This window comes from Salvia miltiorrhiza, unplaced genomic scaffold (genome assembly GCF_028751815.1).
Source record: "Salvia miltiorrhiza cultivar Shanhuang (shh) unplaced genomic scaffold, IMPLAD_Smil_shh original_scaffold_326, whole genome shotgun sequence".
Classification (NCBI taxonomy): domain Eukaryota; kingdom Viridiplantae; phylum Streptophyta; class Magnoliopsida; order Lamiales; family Lamiaceae; genus Salvia; species Salvia miltiorrhiza.
In genome coordinates this window covers 436,536-461,833 of record NW_026651527.1, presented here as the reverse complement: position 1 = coordinate 461,833, position 25,298 = coordinate 436,536, and the positions used below count along the sequence as shown (strand labels likewise).

The 25,298-nt window shown below is 38.6% G+C and overlaps 3 protein-coding genes and 1 long non-coding RNA gene across 6 annotated transcripts in view; 3 read left to right on the top strand and 1 right to left on the bottom strand.

Moving 5' to 3' along the window:
* LOC131004105 (pectin acetylesterase 8-like) overlaps positions 1-25,298 on the top strand; it is a 121,234-nt gene that overhangs the window by 8,852 nt on the left and 87,084 nt on the right. The gene's annotated exons all lie outside the window — the stretch shown is intronic.
* On the top strand, positions 958-10,204 carry LOC131004106 (uncharacterized). Of its 3 annotated transcripts, XR_009094905.1 has the most exons (5): positions 958-1,741; positions 3,596-3,660; positions 5,382-7,403; positions 9,259-9,323; positions 9,970-10,204. XR_009094905.1 is itself a non-coding variant. In XM_057930714.1 (2 exons), exon 2 carries the CDS (start codon positions 5,383-5,385, stop codon positions 6,529-6,531), a length of 1,149 nt encoding a protein of 382 aa, XP_057786697.1. In that variant the 5' UTR covers positions 2,408-3,660; position 5,382; the 3' UTR covers positions 6,532-6,669. The 3 variants fall into 3 exon arrangements, 1 of the variants encoding a protein (XP_057786697.1); XR_009094906.1 differs by lacking the exon at positions 9,259-9,323; XM_057930714.1 differs by lacking the exons at positions 958-1,741; positions 9,259-9,323; positions 9,970-10,204 and having other exon boundaries at positions 2,408-3,660; positions 5,382-6,669.
* Positions 12,902-18,019, top strand: LOC131004132 (pectin acetylesterase 8-like). Its single transcript, XM_057930743.1, has 10 exons — positions 12,902-13,049; positions 13,129-13,211; positions 13,585-13,723; positions 13,810-13,889; positions 13,964-14,053; positions 14,130-14,254; positions 14,354-14,411; positions 14,521-14,574; positions 14,687-14,764; positions 17,708-18,019. Exons 1-10 carry the CDS (start codon positions 12,902-12,904, stop codon positions 18,017-18,019), a joined length of 1,167 nt encoding a protein of 388 aa, XP_057786726.1.
* Positions 21,728-22,702, bottom strand: LOC131004113 (uncharacterized). Its single transcript, XR_009094911.1, has 2 exons — positions 22,638-22,702; positions 21,728-21,968 (listed from the first exon to the last, which is right to left on the bottom strand). It is a non-coding gene; the product is annotated as an uncharacterized LOC131004113 (long non-coding RNA).

The following is a 25,298-nucleotide window of genomic DNA, read 5'->3' as shown; positions in this document are numbered from 1 at the left end:
ATTAATTTAGTCATGAAATAACTTGCTTGAACGTAACATTTAAACTCATTTGATATATATGAAAGTAATGCCCACCTGTTAGAAACTTTTTGTGGTACCGTAGCTCCTTGACTGATTATTAATCTCGTGCTTGACCTTTATTACGAGAATATAAATAAGATATTGCTCGAGTAAAATCCTCAAATAATGAGATTACAGAATTAACTATGCATGATTTTTATGCATGATTTATTACTCCGAGATGATATTAGATAATTACTACTATTAATCCTCGCTATCAGATCAAATAAATACCAACTAGGTTTCATCTTGCGTGGTTGAGTAATTAACTAAAATAATCTGTTCGCCTCAGGTGTTCTAACCCACTAATTAAATAAATCCATCCTTCGTGGTCGTTACTAAGATATAACTAATTCGGCTTATTCGCTGAATAACCTCATAAAATCTCTCGGGCTTAATAAATAGGAATAGAAATAATATAATAAGTTCAAATAATTAAAAGGCTCAACATAAGACAACCTAATAATTAATCAAACAAATATGGGCTTGATTTTAAATAAATCGTGGCATTCCAATAATTAAATTGAAAAGTTTAGTTGGAGTAATTCATGGACTCAAGTAATTAAATAATTTTAGGGCCCAGTTGAATAAAGAGACAATTAGTTGGGTTCAATTAAATAATTCATCGGCTCAATTAATTAAATAAATCTTGGCCCAATAAATAAATAATTTGATTAGCTGGGCTCAATTAAATAAATCAAACGAGGCCCAACGAAGATAATATAACAGCCCCAATAAAATAGATGGGCTTTAATTTAAATAAATTTACTCCAATGAAATAATGTAATAGATGCCCATCTGAGTAAAATAAATAAGGCCCAACTGAAATAATATAGCAAAGGCCCAATGAATTAAACTAATGTAGTAGCCCGCTCTTTTATTTATGATAAAAACTAGTAAATGCAATTTTTTATAAATGAATCCAGTTTATGGTTCTGATTTTTTTATCAGAGGCAGAGTTATTATTTTAGCGTTATATTTTTATAACGTATGAAAAAAAAAAAAAAAAAACGCGACGAGGATTATTGAGCAATCAATAATTATTATTTCCAAGTTATAACTGACTTAGCAAAGTCATGTTATTTATTAATCGAGAAACAGAAGCAGTTATATTTTATTAGTGCTACTAGAAGTCGAGAAATTATTCCGACTGCAACGCAAATTCAATCTACGGATTTAATCTAGATTCATATTACTGTATTAGCATCACCAAGGCATGAGGATATAATTCATTTATTCATCAATCTCATTCTCATACTTTACAAACTCTTATAACCAATTACAGTTTCACCTATCAATGCTATGAAGTAGATACATGAATATGCTAGACATATATGTAAGCATACAATCATCATTATTTTTTTTCCACTCCCTAATGTCTCCTACACTATACACGCATAATCTCCACTTCTCCACTCCACCAACTATCTCCACCACCTTTTGCTTTCTTCCACTACATTTTTTCTCACCACCCTTTCCACTCCACTAATTCCACTACACCAAACTTTCCACCTACTCCCTTCCCCACCACACGCAAGAATGCATCTAACATTCCATTATACAGGCAACAATCTTTTCATCATCTTCATTCTTCACTAAGGAACCGAAGAGCAGCCACGAGTTCTGCCATAAGCACACTGCTCCGGCAGTGTTTTGCAAGGCGATTCCAGCCATCCAAAAGGTTCCCAAAAATTCCCAAATTAATTGTGTATCATCTTTCATATGTTTTCTATACTTTGGCAAAATTTCAGAAGGTTTGAAGCTCTTATGATTTATTTATGAATTTGTAAACATCACTGCCCATCTGGAATACATTTTTGGTAAACAATCTTTGGGAGGCCATAAGTAAAGTTTCAATCGGTGAAAACCTTTGAAACTTGAATATGTCACTCTAGACTCCCGTATCTTTCTTTTGACATCGGCCTCACCATTTTTGAATAAGGGAAACAACCGGTATAAATTCTTGAAATCTAGTTCTTATTCCATGTACCATCCAGTAGATTTTACAAACCTACGACTTTGAGGTGGCAAAGCCCGACTTAAATCTTTGATTCTCAAGCCTAGCTTTCTACTGAATATTCAATGACATGTTGGGAACTTACTTGCTTAGTTTTATAATTTTTGGTGAAGCCTAAAGTTGGTTTTCTGATTTATGTTATGAATCTGCCAAACTTGAACGCATTTTGTGCACTGAACTTTAGACAGTCATATCTTCTAAACCATGAATGTTCTTAGAGTAAATCCAACTGGAGAGTGTTATGATCTCTCCCTAGTTTCCAGATTGACCCTTGGGGTTCCCATTGGAGTTTTGTAAAGGGAGATATGAAGTTTTAAAGAAATCCCACTGACTTGGTTGTAATCTGGAAATCTGAAATTTTCAGATTTTTGCTTGTTAAATACCCATCTTTGAGAGGGCATATCTTGCTCGTTTGAATTGTTTTTCATTCGATTCAAATTGGAGAATGATCCTTGAAATGTCTAGTTTCCAGAATGTCTTTTGGAGCATCATTTGGAGATCCGAGGCAGATTTGGTGTCTGTTGCAAAACAAACCCTTAAGAGCTCAAGTTGTTGAATTATTTTCTATGTATCAAAGTTTATTTTAAAGGATGTTTCATGAAAGATTTCGTATATGTGCGTAACAAGTTTGGGACTATTTATTTTAAATGAGGTCCGTTCTTTATTTAAATTATGATGGACTTTTAATGAATATTTTTGGGATTAAACTCTTATTTCTTGATTTATATAAATTATTTTTTTAAGGACTTATAAATATGAATTTCGTAGGCCTACTGACCTACTGTGATCGACGGTTTGTCGATGTCTAATAGCTTTGAAAATTTTATAGCAAGTCCTGACATGAGTCTTGAGTACCCTGGTAAAATTTCAAGCCATTCCAACTTCGTTTGATACTTATTTAAAATGCAAAACCTAAACTGCACATTACTACCGAGAATTTCAGAGAACAGATGAAAGAGTCATTTATTTCAGTAGCTTCCTGTGTGATCTAGCTTTCCAAATTTTTATGGTATTAACCTTATTGTGTTAGCTAGATATCCACCAAAGTTGAGCCCAGTTTGACAACGTTTACTATTTTTCAAAAATCCAAGTTTTCGATTGTTCAAAACTGCCGAACATGGTAGATCGTGGTAAAAACGTCATATCTCTCAAACCACTTGGAGTTTTCGACTCTACTTTTTTTTATATGAAACTAGATTCGAAGATCTTTCTTTCGGTATGAGTTTCGAGTCCAGGAGATGTCGGAGTCAGAACAGATTAAATTTTGAAGTTGAGTCAGTGTAAAAACAGAGCATGTTTTGATGATGTTTGATTGTGATTCTTATGTGCCTTATGTGTTTGTGTTGCCTATGTGTTTGAATGAGATTAGACGAGGTATGATTGATTTTTGACTGTCTTTAATGTAACGAATTATGGATGCTAGAACCCTAAAACACTAAAAGATACCCTAGGCACGTAGAATTAGACTTTGTCTTATGACAATTACTTCACGAACTTATCGACTCTTCATCAATGAAGGTCCGGGCGACAGAAAGTGAAGCCGAAGAAGAAACGACTCCACGCCAGCTTTAAGAACAATTGAGGTGGGCAATTTCTTACGCGTAAATAAAATGCTATGCAAGTGTTATGCTTTAAAATGCAAATTGGATCTTCAAGTATGGTATGCTTTATTACGCTTAAATGAGTTAAGCTTTATTATGATGCACATTAAATGATTACGCTTATTTACGCTTGAATGCTTTACGCTGATAAGTTTATGCTTATGTTTGATGCTTGCGTCTGTTGGGGGAGGCCTCCCTCAACAGTACGATGCCGTGTCCGCTGAGGAGGGCCTTCCTCACGGCGCGACGCCCGTGTCCGCTGAGAGAGGCCTCTCTCGCGGCGCGATGCCAGTATGCCAGTATGCCAGTGTTACAGCGTCTATTGGGGGAGGCCTCCCTCAATAGTACGATGCCGTGACCGCTGAGGGAGGCTCCCCCTCACGGCGCGATGCCCGTGTTCGTTGGGGAAGGCCTTCTCCACGACACGATGTTTGTTAATGAAGATTGATGATGAAGAATGCCCTTATGCTATTTATGAATTTGGAAATGTTTAATGAGCAAAGGATATGAAAGAAACTCATGCCTCTTATGCGATATTGTGAAATTGTTAATGATGTTATGTTATATGCTTGGCAACTGCCCACTAAGTACTCTTGTACTTAGCCCTTCGATGTTTATGTTTGTGCAGGTTGAGCTGTGATGGGCGATGAAGTGTTGTTGCTGAGTGGAGTTTTTGTCGAACTTAAAGTAGGCTCAGAAAGGATACATGTCTTCATACATGTATCTCAGTTATGCATTCCGTTATAAACACTGATTATTTCAGTTACATCTTCCGTTGCAAACTCTGATAATGTTTTAGCCAAGCCCCTAACGATGCCTTTTTCCTTTTAAGGAATATAACGCGTATACAAGTTCTTTGAGTACCCTTTTTATGCGACCTATGCCTTTTTCCCTTTTAAGGAATATTTCACGCGTATTCAAGTCCTTTGAGTATTCTTTTATGCGCCCCTTTCTCAACCCGCTTCTTAATTTCCCTTCCCCAGTCATGGTTTTCCCGGATTAATTATCCTTAATTAAGGCCGGTCGTGACAGAGTGGTATCAGAGCAGTTCGTTTGCTCTGAGCCTAAGAGTTTATTTAAGCCAAACTTAGAATGGATCACTAAAGTGTCTAGAATTCAATCGACAAAGCTCAGCACTTCATCGCATCACACTCAACGAAGCAGAATGGTAAGCTATTTCAAGTTTTGAGATAATGTTTACAAAAAGTGACAAGTGTGTAACTGTTAATAGCTATGTTATGTTGTTGAATGAAATGATTTATGCAAACACGATTAAGTATGCCTATGGAATGAATTCCTATGAACATAGAGCTATTAAGTTATGAGATCACCACTACGACAGAACATAGAAGCAAACATAGAAGAAATTCGACTGTATCTTTTGGTGGCTATAGTGAAGGCAGCAAGATAAGTGATACGTATAGAATAATTTTTAAGCTCATGATTTTATAGCCGCTATAAATTTCCATGACTTATGCCTAAGTATCCAATTTAGATGATGTGATATTATATGCTTAAGGATTGTTATGACTCATAGATTTGAGATGCTAAGGACCCTTAAATCTTACTACATCAATGATCAATGATGTCATTGGAGTCATGACTTGTTTACAAGTTATATTAAGTTGACATTTACAAGAATTCTTTTGAGGTTTGTATTAGATTATGCTAGAGTGTACTAATTGGCACATATTTGCTACCAGAATGCCGCCTAAGAGAGGACGCCCTGTGAGAAACAATAACAATCGCAGAAACCGTAACGCTGTACCCGAAGAACCACAAGATGCTCGAGGACATAACCCATCCCCTCCGCCTCCGACTAGGAGAGTCGAAGAACTCTTTTTAAGGCAAAATCCACCTACGTTTGACGGAACGAGTGAACCGGCTGAAGCTGAGATTTGGGTGCGTGCAATGGAACGCATTTTCAACTTTCTACGTTGTACTGATGAGGAGCGCCTATCTTGCGTCTCTTTCCAACTAACAGGATCAGCTGACTTCTGGTGGGAAGCACGTCGAAAAATTCTGACACCTGAACAATGGGCAAGTTATACTTGGGAAGATTTTAAGACGGGATTATATGATAAATATATTCCGAAAAGCTATAGGAAGAAGAAAGAAGCTGAGTTCTACGAGTTGAAGCAAGGAAATAAATCTGTGGTTGAATACGACAAGGAATTCTGCAACCTGTCTAGGTTTGCTCCGCAACAAGTGGACACAGATGAGAAGATGGCAGAGAAATTTTGTGCCGGTCTACGGTACGAAATTAAGATGGCTCTAGCAAGCCACGGAGGGCTCTCATACACGGAGTCTCTGAACAGGGCACTTGACGTTGAAGCTGCAATGCCGTCGGACAAGTCAGCCCCATTGTTGATCTCAACGCCAAATGATCCACCAGTAGCCTCACATACTCTCAAAGGGAAGCGCAAGTGGGACAACAACGAAGACAATATCAATCAGACTAGTAAGAAAGTGTGGCAAGAATATGAACGGGCCGAACAGTTTATTCAACCAAGGCACGAGGCACAGACTAACCTCGAGCGAACTGGGGGTAACCAAGGTCAGAAAGGAGTTTTACCTTGCCCAAATTGTGGTAAGATGCATAGGGGTATTTGTCGGGCTGGAACTAACGGTTGTTACAATTGTGGCCAAAAAGGTCACTACTCCACGCAATGCCCCAATAGACAACGAGGTTCAGCAGTTGGGAACACCCGCACCCCTTGCCAGCAATACGTGGACACTTGCGAAATCAGCCTCAATCACATCAGTGAAAATCTTATGGAGACACCGCAGACAAGAAAAGCTACGTGGGAGCTTGAAAACAAGATGAAGGAAAAATACCCCGAATTGTTTTAGCAGAGATATGCAAATTTCGGGACGAAATTTTTGTTAAGAGGGGTAGTATGTAGTAGCCCGCTCTTTTATTTATGATAAAAACTAGTAAATGCAATTTTTTATAAATGAATCCAGTTTATGGTTCTGATTTTTTTATCAGAGGCAGAGTTATTATTTTAGCGTTATATTTTTATAACGTATGAAAAAAAAAAAAAAAAAAAAACGCGACGAGGATTATTGAGCAATCAATAATTATTATTTCCAAGTTATAACTGACTTAGCAAAGTCATGTTATTTATTAATCGAGAAACAGAAGCAGTTATATTTTATTAGTGCTACTAGAAGTCGAGAAATTATTCCGACTGCAACGCAAATTCAATCTACGGATTTAATCTAGATTCATATTACTGTATTAGCATCACCAAGGCATGAGGATATAATTCATTTATTCATCAATCTCATTCTCATACTTTACAAACTCTTATAACCAATTACAGTTTCACCTATCAATGCTATGAAGTAGATACATGAATATGCTAGACATATATGTAAGCATACAATCATCATTATTTTTTTTCCACTCCCTAATGTCTCCTACACTATACACGCATAATCTCCACTTCTCCACTCCACCAACTATCTCCACCACCTTTTGCTTTCTTCCACTACATTTTTTCTCACCACCCTTTCCACTCCACTAATTCCACTACACCAAACTTTCCACCTACTCCCTTCCCCACCACACGCAAGAATGCATCTAACATTCCATTATACAGGCAACAATCTTTTCATCATCTTCATTCTTCACTAAGGAACCGAAGAGCAGCCACGAGTTCTGCCATAAGCACACTGCTCCGGCAGTGTTTTGCAAGGCGATTCCAGCCATCCAAAAGGTTCCCAAAAATTCCCAAATTAATTGTGTATCATCTTTCATATGTTTTCTATACTTTGGCAAAATTTCAGAAGGTTTGAAGCTCTTATGATTTATTTATGAATTTGTAAACATCACTGCCCATCTGGAATACATTTTTGGTAAACAATCTTTGGGAGGCCATAAGTAAAGTTTCAATCGGTGAAAACCTTTGAAACTTGAATATGTCACTCTAGACTCCCGTATCTTTCTTTTGACATCGGCCTCACCATTTTTGAATAAGGGAAACAACCGGTATAAATTCTTGAAATCTAGTTCTTATTCCATGTACCATCCAGTAGATTTTACAAACCTACGACTTTGAGGTGGCAAAGCCCGACTTAAATCTTTGATTCTCAAGCCTAGCTTTCTACTGAATATTCAATGACATGTTGGGAACTTACTTGCTTAGTTTTATAATTTTTGGTGAAGCCTAAAGTTGGTTTTCTGATTTATGTTATGAATCTGCCAAACTTGAACGCATTTTGTGCACTGAACTTTAGACAGTCATATCTTCTAAACCATGAATGTTCTTAGAGTAAATCCAACTGGAGAGTGTTATGATCTCTCCCTAGTTTCCAGATTGACCCTTGGGGTTCCCATTGGAGTTTTGTAAAGGGAGATATGAATTTTTAAAGAAATCCCACTGACTTGGTTGTAATCTGGAAATCTGAAATTTTCAGATTTTTGCTTGTTAAATACCCATCTTTGAGAGGGCATATCTTGCTCGTTTGAATTGTTTTTCATTCGATTCAAATTGGAGAATGATCCTTGAAATGTCTAGTTTCCAGAATGTCTTTTGGAGCATCATTTGGAGATCCGAGGCAGATTTGGTGTCTGTTGCAAAACAAACCCTTAAGAGCTCAAGTTGTTGAATTATTTTCTATGTATCAAAGTTTATTTTAAAGGATGTTTCATGAAAGATTTCGTATATGTGCGTAACAAGTTTGGGACTATTTATTTTAAATGAGGTCCGTTCTTTATTTAAATTATGATGGACTTTTAATGAATATTTTTGGGATTAAACTCTTATTTCTTGATTTATATAAATTATTTTTTTTAAGGACTTATAAATATGAATTTCGTAGGCCTACTGACCTACTGTGATCGACGGTTTGTCGATGTCTAATAGCTTTGAAAATTTTATAGCAAGTCCTGACATGAGTCTTGAGTACCCTGGTAAAATTTCAAGCCATTCCAACTTCGTTTGATACTTATTTAAAATGCAAAACCTAAACTGCACATTACTACCGAGAATTTCAGAGAACAGATGAAAGAGTCATTTATTTCAGTAGCTTCCTGTGTGATCTAGCTTTCCAAATTTTTATGGTATTAACCTTATTGTGTTAGCTAGATATCCACCAAAGTTGAGCCCAGTTTGACAACGTTTACTATTTTTCAAAAATCCAAGTTTTCGATTGTTCAAAACTGCCGAACATGGTAGATCGTGGTAAAAACGTCATATCTCTCAAACCACTTGGAGTTTTCGACTCTACTTTTTTTTATATGAAACTAGATTCGAAGATCTTTCTTTCGGTATGAGTTTCGAGTCCAGGAGATGTCGGAGTCAGAACAGATTAAATTTTGAAGTTGAGTCAGTGTAAAAACAGAGCATGTTTTGATGATGTTTGATTGTGATTCTTATGTGCCTTATGTGTTTGTGTTGCCTATGTGTTTGAATGAGATTAGACGAGGTATGATTGATTTTTGACTGTCTTTAATGTAACGAATTATGGATGCTAGAACCCTAAAACACTAAAAGATACCCTAGGCACGTAGAATTAGACTTTGTCTTATGACAATTACTTCACGAACTTATCGACTCTTCATCAATGAAGGTCCGGGCGACAGAAAGTGAAGCCGAAGAAGAAACGACTCCACGCCAGCTTTAAGAACAATTGAGGTGGGCAATTTCTTACGCGTAAATAAAATGCTATGCAAGTGTTATGCTTTAAAATGCAAATTGGATCTTCAAGTATGGTATGCTTTATTACGCTTAAATGAGTTAAGCTTTATTATGATGCACATTAAATGATTACGCTTATTTACGCTTGAATGCTTTACGCTGATAAGTTTATGCTTATGTTTGATGCTTGCGTCTGTTGGGGGAGGCCTCCCTCAACAGTACGATGCCGTGTCCGCTGAGGAGGGCCTTCCTCACGGCGCGACGCCCGTGTCCGCTGAGAGAGGCCTCTCTCGCGGCGCGATGCCAGTATGCCAGTATGCCAGTGTTACAGCGTCTATTGGGGGAGGCCTCCCTCAATAGTACGATGCCGTGACCGCTGAGGGAGGCTCCCCCTCACGGCGCGATGCCCGTGTTCGTTGGGGAAGGCCTTCTCCACGACACGATGTTTGTTAATGAAGATTGATGATGAAGAATGCCCTTATGCTATTTATGAATTTGGAAATGTTTAATGAGCAAAGGATATGAAAGAAACTCATGCCTCTTATGCGATATTGTGAAATTGTTAATGATGTTATGTTATATGCTTGGCAACTGCCCACTAAGTACTCTTGTACTTAGCCCTTCGATGTTTATGTTTGTGCAGGTTGAGCTGTGATGGGCGATGAAGTGTTGTTGCTGAGTGGAGTTTTTGTCGAACTTAAAGTAGGCTCAGAAAGGATACATGTCTTCATACATGTATCTCAGTTATGCATTCCGTTATAAACACTGATTATTTCAGTTACATCTTCCGTTGCAAACTCTGATAATGTTTTAGCCAAGCCCCTAACGATGCCTTTTTCCTTTTAAGGAATATAACGCGTATACAAGTTCTTTGAGTACCCTTTTTATGCGACCTATGCCTTTTTCCCTTTTAAGGAATATTTCACGCGTATTCAAGTCCTTTGAGTATTCTTTTATGCGCCCCTTTCTCAACCCGCTTCTTAATTTCCCTTCCCCAGTCATGGTTTTCCCGGATTAATTATCCTTAATTAAGGCCGGTCGTGACAACTAAAGCCCAATTTGAATTAATAACAAAGGTCCGATGAATTAAACTAAAGCCCAATTTGAATTAATAACAAAGGTCCGATGAATTAAACTAAAGCCCAATTAAAATAGAATGCAGTTGGGCTTTTATTAGTAAACTCGGCCCAAAGAGAAATAATAAAGGCCCATATGAAAATAAATACAACAAGGCCCAAAGATAAATAAATAATGAAGCCCAAAGAAAATAAAATAAAGGCCCAAATTTTCGGCCAAACTCAAGCCCACTGAAAATTAAAACAAAATCGGCCCACTGAAACGAAGCCCAAATAAAGAGTCCAACATAATTAAATCGGCCCAATCTTACAATTAAAAGAGAAAGGCCAAATTACAATAAAATAAAACAAAAGCCCAATCGTTTGCCCAACAACAAAAATAACAAAATAAAAGCCCAACACCCCTTTTCTCCCCCCCAAGTCTCTCGGTTCTCTTTCTCTCTCTCAACCGATATCTCCCTCTCAATCTCATCTCTCTCTCTCTCTCTCAACATAACAGGCGACTCCCTTTCTTCAATGAGGGCTCGTCTCTGCTGCTCCGAAATCCGGCGAAGCAAACTCGCCCGCCGCTGTGCCCAATTTCCGCCGAGGCCATCGTTGTTTCTCCTGCCGGCAGCCTCTGCGCGCGCGTGATCTCGCGCCACAGCAGCGCGCTCAGCTACTGGAACGACGAGATCTCCGCCTTCGCCGTCACTGAGAAACCGGCAAGCACCGCCGCCGCGGCTCTCTCTCCGCTCACCACTAGATTCGCCTCTCTTTTCTCCCTCGAAGCTCCTCCCTCACAAATTCAGATCTCCCTGCGTCTGGACGTCCGCCGCCTCCACAGCTCCGTCGCGAAGGGCCCCGGCGAAGGTGTCCGGCCGAAAGTACTGTCCTTGGCCACCGCCCCTCTCAAGAATTTCTGCTCCGAGCCTGGTGCCTCGTCGTCGTGTCGTCGCGTTGCCAACCCTGGGATCAGCGAGTTGTGGTCGTCATCGAGGTTCTTCTCTGACCGCGTCCGGCGATTCCCCGAGCCCCAACGCCACTGCTGCTACTGGAATCTTCAGCTTCGCCGTGCCGCTGCACTCCAGAATCGGTGAGATTTGCCGCTGCTGCGCACGAGTCCGACGAGTAGGGTCCGACGTTGCTGTTATTTCCGGAAAGCTCGCGAATGGCCGCTGCCCTCGTTGAAGAACCAGTGGAATGTCGTTACTTGATCTGAAATCGGCGAGGCTCGCCGTCTGTCTTCCGGTTCGACGGAACATACCAATTATCGGGTGACTTTTAAGAGCTAAGTCTTTATTCGATCTCCCTATTCTTCTCTAGTTTCTAGTAGTTGTTAAGGATGGAGGTTCTTAAGTTGGTTGTTCTAGAGAGCAGTAGGATGTAAAGTATAAATCTTTCTATGGTTATACATATTATGCCCATTTGATATAGTGGTGAAACGTGATTATGCCTCTGATATGAATGCGAACTGAATGGTTATTTGAGATAGCAAAATACCTCGCTTGTATTCAATTGATTGGTTGTTGCTGGAGTGTAGTGAAGGGTGAAATAACTGAAATGGATTGAAGTTGCCATTGTTTAACGAATGAAGGAGACTTGAACTGAAAATAGTAAAGTTAAGGACAAAGCTTACCCTGCAATTGTTTGGTTTGATTGATGTATTGTTCGTTGTAGTTGATTAGTTCCACTGAGGAATTAACTGAAATAAATGATGGTTCATTGTATAATGCAGGTGAATTTAGTCGAGGGAGAATGAAAGTATTGAGCCAAACCTTACCTTGAGAGCTTTGGCAGAAACAAACTGGGTTGTTCTTAAATTTTGTTTCCTCGGTGAAACAAGATGAGAGTGAAAGTTTGCATTTGTTAGGGGATGATACTAATAGAAAATATATATTGCTGCATACTTGAGTGATGAGTGGTGGGAAAAATGATGAGTGATGGGGGAAAGTGGTTGGGAAAGAGTGAATGGTCGGGGTAAAAAATGAGTGGTGGGGAAAAGTGGTGGTCAAAGATTGATGGAAAGAAAAAGAAAAAAATATAGAGAAGAATTAATGATGTATTTTCTATGTCTCGGTGATTCCGTAACTGAAATAAAATACTGGCTTCGATTCTGCTTGATACTGTATTTACATAAATCTCGATTTCGACATGTGATATCTCGCTAAAATCGATAAGTTATAAAATGAATCAAAATTAAATCCGTAGATTTAATTCGTTCGTTGTTCTAATATATAAATTAAATCCGCAGATTTAATTAACTCACGAGTCTGAAATAATCCACAACTTGAGTAAGAATAAAATCTAATTCCATCTCGCTTAAATAAATAACGTGACTTTGCTAAGTCAGTTATAACTCTGAAATAATATCATTGACTGCTTTAACAATATAAATTCAGGATCATAAGCTGAATTCATATCAGGATAATATCCGTTTTCATTCACTGATGAACAAAAATACACACTCATTACTGGATTTAAAATATATAAAAGAGCGGGTCACTACATTCATGAAGGATGGGTTACCAAAATCAAATCATGATAGCCACATGTTTAAAAAGAGTGCTTTATCTCCTTGTCTTGATCATATCTCAAGTCAAGGGTCAAGGCACTGACCCACAAGTTAATGTTACATTCATCACTGATGCCATAGCAAAGGGGGCAGGTAATATTGTCTCAATTTTCCAACAATTCATTACAAAATACAGATTATAATTTGCTCATGAACAATTTTCTTTACATAGTTTGCTTGGATGGAAGCCCCGGGGCATACTACTTTGCTCAGGGATTCGAAGATGGAGTCGACAACTGGATCGTTTATCTCCCGGTTAGCATATATATACTCCATTAAGTTTTTGTTCGAGAATTAACAAGTATATTTATTAACACAAAATTTCAGTAACTCATTAATTAGTCTTTTGTATGAGTGAGTTGAAAAGAGGAAAATTTAATGAATCTTGAATGAAGATAAATTAATCTTATATGATAAGATAAAATAAAATCAAAAGCTGACACCATAATTTATTTTGATGGGAGTATTAATTGTGCTATTTTTCGTTTGTTTGTTATGTTCATTTCATTACAAGCTAGAAGAAAATTATAGAATATATTCCTATATGTCTTATTTCTATATGCTATTAATTTTAGTGTTGTTTGATTAGTTTATTTAATTAGCTAGAGTTTAAAATTTGTATTAACAGGGTGGAGCATGGTGCAATTCAAAGGATGATTGCCTCCGCAGAAGCAAAAGTGGAGGAGCTGATGGTTTAGGGTCTTCCAAAAATGCACCTCCTAAAACTTTGTTTCCCATCCAAAGTCCAAACAAAAGTATTAATCCAGGTATTAATTTGATTAATTACACTTAGTTACAAATTAGTCAATTTAGTTTATCATACAAATTAATTAACTAATTGGTTTTGTTTCAGATTTCTACAACTGGAATAAGGTTTACATCCGGTACTGTGACGGTGCATCGTTTATGGCAGATGTCGAAGCCTTCGATCCGGTAAATTAATTTATTTATTTTTAATAAATTAATATAAAAAGATTTATATATGATTTCAATTTTATTATGTATAGGAAACACAACTCTACTTGAGAGGCCGCAGAATATTCATTTCTGTATTGGAAGAGCTCATGGCTACTAAAGGAATGGCAAATGCTGCTAATGTATGATTTTTTTTTCTCATTTAAATTAATTTATCATTTAATATTCACTTAACGAAGATGTTCACGGTGATGGCAGGCTTTACTCGTCGGAGACTCGGCCGGCGGGCTGGCAACGATCCTAAATTGTGATCATTTCAGTTCTCTTCTCCCTATGGCTCGTCGAGTAAAATGCATTTCAGATTCCGGCTTCTTCATACAGGCGTAATTAAGATTCTCAATAACACTTATTATGAAATTTCAATTAATTAAACTTTTTTTATGAAGACTGATATTTATTTTTAATTTGTGTTGAAACTACAGGAAAGATCTCCCTGAAGATAATGCCAGAAGATATTTTGCCAGCATAGCAGCCTTTCATGTAAGGATTCTGTTTATGTAACAATAATATTTATATGTATGTATTATAAATTTCTAACTGTTAGAGTCACATATTAACTGATTGAATGAAAATCATATTTATTTTTTAGGAACTAGCCGAATTTTTGCCAGAGTCATGCACACAGAGAATGGATCCAGGTTTGGTAAGTGGATATATATACCTAATTATATATATGAAGTTTTATTTTCTCTTATAATTATATATACATATATTTGAAATACTAATTAATTGGGTATAAACAAAAATTTTCCCAGTGCCTTTTTCCAGAAAATGTGGTCGATGATATCCAGACGCCGCTGTTCCTGTTAAATTCTGATTTTGACAGATATCAAGTAAGTTCTTTTATTTAAAAAAATATAGAAATGTGTATAAAAAAGAAAATATAAACAGGATATGATATATTTATTCTATCCAATAATATGAACGATATCTTAATCTTCTATATATGCCCTCCCTTCATATTAACACGATGTGTAATTAAATTGCTAATACATATTGAATTAATGACCTACAAAATAATTAAATAATTAAACATATGTTCTTTATGTCCCAATTATATAGACCGATTGAATTTGTATAAAGATTTATAAAATTATGGAAAAGAATTTTTATTTTTTTTTGATCAAGCAAGATTCATTAAAAAAACGAAAGAAGGTACCAGAGGTACCAAAACAAAGTCTTACAAAATATGCGAAATAAGATCGTCAGAACACCACCTGGATAAATCCATATCGGAGTCCAGGATGCCAAAAATTTTATTCCAGCACCAAGAACGGATCTTAATCTCCCTAACCAAAGTTTTACTGTTATAGTAAAATTATAGAAAAGAAATTATATAGTAACTTCCTAACATTTGACAATACATTACTGTTAGAATTAATTAATCAAAGAATTAAATATGGATATATTAGTAAATGAATTAAAAAGACACTACCTTTTATGAAAATCAACCTATATATTTGAAATATTTGAAAAAAAAAATTATATAATTGAGACAAAGGGAGTAGCAATTCGTTAGTAATTAGTGCGATCAATTTGACATTAATTAATTTCTTTTGAAGTCAATTTGAAGTTAATTAATTGCCATTATATAGAGATGAGTTAATTCTTTTTCAAAGTTGAAGTTTTTTCTAGACTCTTTTTTTTTGATGAAATTTTCTCAAATATATAAATAAAGGAAAAAAAGTTACAAAGTAAACTTGGGCATACTGTCACGACCGGCCTTAATTAGGGATAATTAAGTCGGGAAACCATGACTGGGGAAGGGAAATTACGAAGCGGGTTTAGAAAGGGGCGCATAAAAGAATACTCAAAGAGCTTGAATACGCGTGAAATATTCCTTAAAAAGGAAAAAGGCATAGTTCGCATAAAAAGGGTACTCAAAGAACTTGTATACGCATTATATTCCTTAAAAGGAAAAAGGCATCGTTAGGGGCTTAGCTAAAACATTATCAGAGTTTGCAACGGAAGGCGTAACTGAAATAATCAGTGTTTACAGCGGAAAGCATAACTGTGATACATGTATGAAGACATGTATCCTTTCTGAGCCTACTTTAAGTTCGACAAAAACTCCACTCAGCAACACTTCATCGCCCATCACAACTCAACCTGCACAAACATAAACATCGAAGGGCTAAGTACAAGAGTACTTAGTGGGCAGTTGCCAAGCATATAACATAACATCATTAACAATTTCACAATATCGCATAAGAGGCATGAGTTTCTTTCATATTCTTTGCTCATTAAACATTTCCAAATTCTTAAATAGCATAAGGGCATTCTTCATCATCAATCTTCATTAACAAACATCGTGTCGTGGAGAAGGCCTTCCCCAACGAACACGGGCATCGCACCGTGAGAGGGGGCCTCCCTCAGCGGTCACGGCATCGTACTATTGAGGGAGGCCTCCCCCAATAGACGCTGTAACACTGGCATACTGGCATACTGACATACTGGCATCGCGCCGTGAGCGAGGCCTCTCTCAGCGGACACGGGCATCGCGCCGTGAGGAAGGCCCTCCTCAGCGGACACGGCATCGTACTGTTGAGGGAGGCCTCCCCCAACAGACGCAAGCATCAAACACAGGCATAAACTTATTAGCATAAAGCATTCAAGCATAACAAGCGTAACTCTCATACGGCGTAAATAGCATAAACAGCATAGCATAAGTCATTTAGCGTGAAGCATAATAAAGCTTAACTCATTTAGGCATAATAAAGCATAAAACTTGCATAGTTCTTTAATAGCATTTTATCTTACGCGTAAGAAATTGCCCACCTGATCGCAAAGTTTTGCTAAGTACTGTGACTTCTTGAATAGTTCTTTCTCTCGCGCTTGACCTTAATCACGAGAATGTAAAATAAGACATTGCCTCGAGGAAAATTCTTAATTAATGAGAAAGCGTAATTAACTATGCATGAATCTGGTATGCATGAACTAATATTCTGAGCGATAATCGGAAATTCTACTATTAATCCTCGTTAATAGATTTAACTAACTTCCGTCCAACGCGGTCGAATAGAGCTGTGATTCTTCCTTTCCCATCAGAATATTCTAATTATAAAATAGATCTCGCATTTGTACTCGATCGAAAATAAAGAACTAACTCGGCTTTAATCGAGGTGTGATCTCGTAAAAATTATCGGGCTTTTCAAAATTTAATAAATAATTGAAAACATTTCTCTTGAGTTAAGAACATCAACAATATTCTTACTCGTCTTTCTTTAATAATTGGATTTATAATTAAAACTAATTAAATACTTTTATTGCAATTAAAAATGCAATTTCATGTCATGCTTAGCATATAATAAGTAATTTACTTAAAATATGCACATAATAATAATACAATATTATTATTATGTAAATCATCTTTTGAGAAAAATAATTAATTAAACCAAATAAATAGTCTAATTAATAAGTATCCATTTCTTCTTTGAACTGCAGCCCAGTTAAATAATAAGGTAGCCCATTTCTTTAAAAAAAAACATAATCCCAATGTTTCAATTTAAATCAGGGCCCAAAGACTTTAATAAAATCGGCCCAAAGACTTTAATAAAATCGGCCCATAGACAAAGCCCAATACCATTTAAACACAAGCCCAATCTTTTAAAAGATAAAGGCCCAATTAAAATAATTGAAGAGGCCCAAATTCCATTTAAAAATCAGTTAAGCCGAAACTTCATTAAGTCAGCCCATCCTCTCTTTCTCTCACAAACTTGTCGGTCATCTTTCTTATCCCAACTCAAGGAGCCGCTCATCCCTCTTTCTTTCTCAAGGCCGATCGGCCTCTTCTCCTCCGGCTAAATCTGGCCGGCTGCGCCTCCTCCGGCCGTTCAGCCATCACTTGCTTCGGCCGGCGTCATCTGTCGACGCGTCTCAGCCCCGGCGCCGTCCTCTTTCCTCCCCCAACATCGAGCCCTGATTCTCAAGGAATCAGCGCTGCTGCTGCTGCTACCCTTTCGAAATTGGGCGACCGGTCGCCGTCTGGGAGCGGCGTTGCTCCGGCCTGGAGCCCGTCGACTGGAGTTGCTGCTGCTCGTCCGGTGGTCAACGCCGATTGCTGCTGTTTCGCCGGAGTCGCCGTCTGAATTTCCGGTGAACGTCGATCGTTCAGCTTCCGCCAGCTCCGTCCGGCGTCTTCTCTCCTCTTGGTTTCACTGAGCAGAACCCTCAAAGAGATCTCTTGTTCTCTCTCGATTCCACGAATTGCGAAGTATCGAGGCGAGCTTCCTCGCCTGATTCCGCCGTCCCGATTTTGTAACCCGGCCAGAGGAAGTTCCTCTCCTCTCTGAGTCTCACACACACGATGCATAGGTGGTCTCCACAACAAACGGAGTGAAAGTCCTAACTTCGCGCTTAAATCGGCGTTTCAGCCTCATCCTCTGCCTTCCTCCATCTCCGGCGAGTCAAACGCCGTCGGCCACCGGTCTCACCTGCTGCCGTTGCTCTGATGCAGACAAGATAATCGAGAGTTCGCCGTTTTTGTTCTCGGTGTTCGTCACGGCAACAGAGGTTCGCCGTCCCCTTCGGTTCGTCCGAACCGGCAGCCGGCACTACATCTTAAAGCTAAGTTCTCTAGTTTCATTCTATCTTATGAAATCTTGGTTTTCCATACTCCGATTATGCTTATGCTGGAGATTACACTAGGCATGATTTTGCTAGGTGTCGTAAGAAATTCTCATTGTTTTTGCCTTGTGTGAAAGTCATGGGTTGTTGATTCTATATGGATAAAAGATTATACCAATCGTCTCCTACTATGCTTTTCTAATAAACTGATCATATGCTTCATGGGAAATGAGGCGTGTAACAAAGAAGAAAGCATACTGATGTAAAAATACCTTGAATGTTTGTTCTTTTGGCTGTCTGTGCTGCTATGTTCAATAAGAAAGAGCTGAAATGAATTCCATATTTTGTTTAACAATTGCAGACTGAACTCAAGAAGAAATGGTGAAAGAGTTGGCCATTCTTACCTTTCTGAGTCTGCCAGAAGCTGAATCAAAATTCTTTCCCTTTGAGAGTTGTTCTTTCCCTTTGAGAGTTGGTACACGAAGGAAGATATGAAGGAGAATTTGTTGATTGAAATTATAGAAGAAAGGGTTGTTGGCTAATAGTATAAAGTGTGGAGTTGGTGGTGATTACATAATGGGGATAGTTGGTAGTGAAGTGGAAGAGTAGGTGTAGTGGTGGGGAAGCAAATGGTGGTGGCGTGGAATGGAGTTGGTGGTCGGCTCTTTCCTCTCCATTCTCTACTTTTGAATTTTATCTCTTATTGAATAATGTGCCTACACTTGAGTGAAGGCATTAAGTGAGCCACGTAGAGTCCAATCCTTTGTAATATACTATTTAATCGCGTGTTTGAAATCAAATACTGGCTTCTGCTCATTATTCGTATATAAATTAAATACGTAGATTTAATTCACTTCACAAGCCATTTAATATCTAGATTAAATCCGTAGATTTAATCTGCGTTGCAGTCGGAATAATTTCTCAACTTCAATGCACTAATAAATATAACTGTTTCTGTTTCTCGATTAATAAATAACATGACTTTGCTAAGTCAGTTATAACTTGGAAATAATAATTATTGAATGGCTCAATAATGCTCGTCGCGTTTTTCTCATACGTTATAAAAGTATAAAGCTAAAATAATAACTCCGTTTCTGAAAAAAAAAAAAAATCAGGACCATAAACTGGATTTATTTATAAAAATTTCATTTACTAGTTTTAATCATAATTAAAAGAGCGGGCTACTACATACTACCCCTCTTAACAAAAATTTCGTCCCGAAATTTGCATATCTCTGCTAAAACAGTTCGGGGTATTTTTCCTTCATCTTGTCTTCAAGTTCCCACGTAGCTTCTCTTGTCTGCGGTGTCTCCATAAGATTTTCACTGATGTGATTGAGGCTGATTTCGCAAGTGTCCACGTATTACTGGCAAGGGGGTGTGGGTGTTCCCAATTGCTGAACCTCGTTGTCTGTTGGGGCATTGCGTGTAGTAGTGACCCTTTTGGCCACAATTGTAACAACCGTTAGTTCCGGCACGACAGACACCCCTATGCATCTTACCACAATTTGGGCAAGGTGAAATTCCTTTCTGACCTTGGTTACCTCCAGTTGGCTCGAGATTAGTCTGTGCCTCGTGCCTTTGTTGAACATACTGTTCAATCCGTTTATTTTCTTGCGACATTGTCTTATTAGGCTGATTGATATTGTCTTCATTGTTGTCCCACTTGCGTTTCCCTTTGAGCGTATGTGAGGCTACTGGTGGATCATTTGGCGTTGAGATCAACGATGGGGCTGACTTGTCCGACGGCATTGCAGCTTCAACGTCAAGTGCCCTGTTCAGAGACTCCGTGTATGAGAGTCCTCCGTGGCTTGCTAGAGTCATCCTAATTTCGTGTCGCAGACCGGCACAAAATTTCTCTGCCATCTTCTCATCTGTGTCCACTTGTTGCAGAGCAAACCTAGACAGGTTGCAGAATTCCTTGTCGTATTCAACCACAGATTTCTTTCCTTGCTTTAACTCATAGAACTCAGCTTCTTTCTTCTTCCTATAGCTTTTTGGAATATATTTATCATATAATCCTGTCTTAAAATCTTCCCAAGTATAACTTGCCCATTGTTCAGGTGTCAAAATTTTTCGTCGTGCTTCCCACCAGAAATCAGCTGATCCTGTTAGCTGGAATGAGACGCAAGATAGGCGCTCCTCATCAGTACAACGTAGGAAGTTGAAGATGCGTTCCATTGCACGCACCCAAATCTCAGCTTCAGCTGGTTCACTTGTTCCGTCAAACGTAGGTGGATTTTGCCTTAAAAAGAGTTCTTCGACTCTCCTAGTCGGGGGCGGAGGGCATGGGTTATGTCCTCGAGCATCTTGTGGTTTTTCGGGTACAGCGTTACGGTTTCTGCGATTGTTATTGTTTCTCGCAGGGCGTCCTCTCTTAGGCGGCATTCTAGTAGCAAAGATGTGCCAATTAGTACACTCTAGCATAATCTAATACAAGCCTCTAAAGAATTCTTGTACAGGTTAACTTATTCTAACTTGTAAACAAGTCATAACTCCAATGACAACATTGATGTAGTAAGCTTTAAGGGTCCTTAGCATCTCATTTCCATGAGTCATATCAATTCTTAAGCATATAATATCTCATCATCTAAACTGGATACTTAGGCATAAGTCATGGAGATTTATAGCGGCTATAAAATCATGAGCATAAGAATTATTCTATACGTATCACTTATCTTGCTGTCTTCACTATAGCCACCAAAAGATACAATCTAATTTCTTCTATGTTTGCTTCTATGTTCTGTCGTAGTGGTGATCTCATATCTTAATAGCTCTATGTTCATATGGATTCATTCCATAGGCATACTTAATCGCGCTTGCGTAAATCATTTCATTCAATAACAACATAACAAAGCTATTGACAGTTACTCACTTTGTTATTACGATAGTTCTCACTTTTTGTAAATATTAACTCAAAACTTGGAATAGCTTACCATTCTGCTTCGTTGAGTGTGATGCGATGAAGTGCTGAGCTTTGTCGATTGAAATCTAGACACTTTAGTGATCCATTCTAAGTTTGGCTTAAATAAACTCTTAGGCTCAGAGCAAACGAACTGCTCTGATACCACTCTGTCACGACCGGCCTTAATTAGGGATAATTAAGTCGGGAAACCATGACTGGGGAAGGGAAATTACGAAGCGGGTTTAGAAAGGGGCGCATAAAAGAATACTCAAAGAGCTTGAATACGCGTGAAATATTCCTTAAAAAGGAAAAAGGCATAGTTCGCATAAAAAGGGTACTCAAAGAACTTGTATACGCATTATATTCCTTAAAAGGAAAAAGGCATCGTTAGGGGCTTGGCTAAAACATTATCAGAGTTTGCAACGGAAGGCGTAACTGAAATAATCAGTGTTTACAGCGGAAAGCATAACTGTGATACATGTATGAAGACATGTATCCTTTCTGAGCCTACTTTAAGTTCGACAAAAACTCCACTCAGCAACACTTCATCGCCCATCACAGCTCAACCTGCACAAACATAAACATCGAAGGGCTAAGTACAAGAGTACTTAGTGGGCAGTTGCCAAGCATATAACATAACATCATTAACAATTTCACAATATCGCATAAGAGGCATGAGTTTCTTTCATATTCTTTGCTCATTAAACATTTCCAAATTCTTAAATAGCATAAGGGCATTCTTCATCATCAATCTTCATTAACAAACATCGTGTCGTGGAGAAGGCCTTCCCCAACGAACACGGGCATCGCACCGTGAGAGGGGGCCTCCCTCAGCGGTCACGGCATCGTACTATTGAGGGAGGCCTCCCCCAATAGACGCTGTAACACTGGCATACTGGCATACTGGCATACTGGCATCGCGCCGTGAGCGAGGCCTCTCTCAGCGGACACGGGCATCGCGCCGTGAGGAAGGCCCTCCTCAGCGGACACGGCATCGTACTGTTGAGGGAGGCCTCCCCCAACAGACGCAAGCATCAAACACAGGCATAAACTTATTAGCATAAAGCATTCAAGCATAACAAGCGTAACTCTCATACGGCGTAAATAGCATAAACAGCATAGCATAAGTCATTTAGCGTGAAGCATAATAAAGCTTAACTCATTTAGGCATAATAAAGCATAAAACTTGCATAGTTCTTTAATAGCATTTTATCTTACGCGTAAGAAATTGCCCACCTGATCGCAAAGTTTTGCTAAGTACTGTGACTTCTTGAATAGTTCTTTCTCTCGCGCTTGACCTTAATCACGAGAATGTAAAATAAGACATTGCCTCGAGGAAAATTCTTAATTAATGAGAAAGCGTAATTAACTATGCATGAATCTGGTATGCATGAACTAATATTCTGAGCGATAATCGGAAATTCTACTATTAATCCTCGTTAATAGATTTAACTAACTTCTGTCCAATGCGGTCGAATAGAGCTGTGATTCTTCCTTTCCCATCAGAATATTCTAATTATAAAATAGATCTCGCATTTGTACTCGATCGAAAATAAAGAACTAACTCGGCTTTAATCGAGGTGTGATCTCGTAAAAATTATCGGGCTTTTCAAAATTTAATAAATAATTGAAAACATTTCTCTTGAGTTAAGAACATCAACAATATTCTTACTCGTCTTTCTTTAATAATTGGATTTATAATTAAAACTAATTAAATACTTTTATTGCAATTAAAAATGCAATTTCATGTCATGCTTAGCATATAATAAGTAATTTACTTAAAATATGCACATAATAATAATACAATATTATTATTATGTAAATCATCTTTTGAGAAAAATAATTAATTAAACCAAATAAATAGTCTAATTAATAAGTATCCATTTCTTCTTTGAACTGCAGCCCAGTTAAATAATAAGGTAGCCCATTTCTTTAAAAAAAAACATAATCCCAATGTTTCAATTTAAATCAGGGCCCAAAGACTTTAATAAAATCGGCCCAAAGACTTTAATAAAATCGGCCCATAGACAAAGCCCAATACCATTTAAACACAAGCCCAATCTTTTAAAAGATAAAGGCCCAATTAAAATAATTGAAGAGGCCCAAATTCCATTTAAAAATCAGTTAAGCCCAAACTTCATTAAGTCAGCCCATCCTCTCTTTCTCTCACAAACTTGTCGGTCATCTTTCTTATCCCAACTCAAGGAGCCGCTCATCCCTCTTTCTTTCTCAAGGCCGATCGGCCTCTTCTCCTCCGGCTAAATCTGGCCGGCTGCGCCTCCTCCGGCCGTTCAGCCATCACTTGCTTCGGCCGGCGTCATCTGTCGACGCGTCTCAGCCCCGGCGCCGTCCTCTTTCCTCCCCCAACATCGAGCCCTGATTCTCAAGGAATCAGCGCTGCTGCTGCTGCTACCCTTTCGAAATTGGGCGACCGGTCGCCGTCTGGGAGCGGCGTTGCTCCGGCCTGGAGCCCGTCGACTGGAGTTGCTGCTGCTCGTCCGGTGGTCAACGCCGATTGCTGCTGTTTCGCCGGAGTCGCCGTCTGAATTTCCGGTGAACGGCGATCGTTCAGCTTCCGCCAGCTCCGTCCGGCGTCTTCTCTCCTCTTGGTTTCACTGAGCAGAACCCTCAAAGAGATCTCTTGTTCTCTCTCGATTCCACGAATTGCGAAGTATCGAGGCGAGCTTCCTCGCCTGATTCCGCCGTCCCGATTTTGTAACCCGGCCAGAGGAAGTTCCTCTCCTCTCTGAGTCTCACACACACGATGCATAGGTGGTCTCCACAACAAACGGAGTGAAAGTCCTAACTTCGCGCTTAAATCGGCGTCTCAGCCTCATCCTCTGCCTTCCTCCATCTTCGGCGAGTCAAACGCCGTCGGCCACCGGTCTCACCTGCTGCCGTTGCTCTGATGCAGACAAGATAATCGAGAGTTCGCCGTTTTTGTTCTCGGTGTTCGTCACGGCAACAGAGGTTCGCCGTCCCCTTCGGTTCGTCCGAACCGGCAGCCGGCACTACATCTTAAAGCTAAGTTCTCTAGTTTCATTCTATCTTATGAAATCTTGGTTTTCCATACTCCGATTATGCTTATGCTGGAGATTACACTAGGCATGATTTTGCTAGGTGTCGTAAGAAATTCTCATTGTTTTTGCCTTGTGTGAAAGTCATGGGTTGTTGATTCTATATGGATAAAAGATTATACCAATCGTCTCCTACTATGCTTTTCTAATAAACTGATCATATGCTTCATGGGAAATGAGGCGTGTAACAAAGAAGAAAGCATACTGATGTAAAAATACCTTGAATGTTTGTTCTTTTGGCTGTCTGTGCTGCTATGTTCAATAAGAAAGAGCTGAAATGAATTCCATATTTTGTTTAACAATTGCAGACTGAACTCAAGAAGAAATGGTGAAAGAGTTGGCCATTCTTACCTTTCTGAGTCTGCCAGAAGCTGAATCAAAATTCTTTCCCTTTGAGAGTTGTTCTTTCCCTTTGAGAGTTGGTACACGAAGGAAGATATGAAGGAGAATTTGTTGATTGAAATTATAGAAGAAAGGGTTGTTGGCTAATAGTATAAAGTGTGGAGTTGGTGGTGATTACATAATGGGGATAGTTGGTAGTGAAGTGGAAGAGTAGGTGTAGTGGTGGGGAAGCAAATGGTGGTGGCGTGGAATGGAGTTGGTGGTCGGCTCTTTCCTCTCCATTCTCTACTTTTGAATTTTATCTCTTATTGAATAATGTGCCTACACTTGAGTGAAGGCATTAAGTGAGCCACGTAGAGTCCAATCCTTTGTAATATACTATTTAATCGCGTGTTTGAAATCAAATACTGGCTTCTGCTCATTATTCGTATATAAATTAAATACGTAGATTTAATTCACTTCACAAGCCATTTAATAT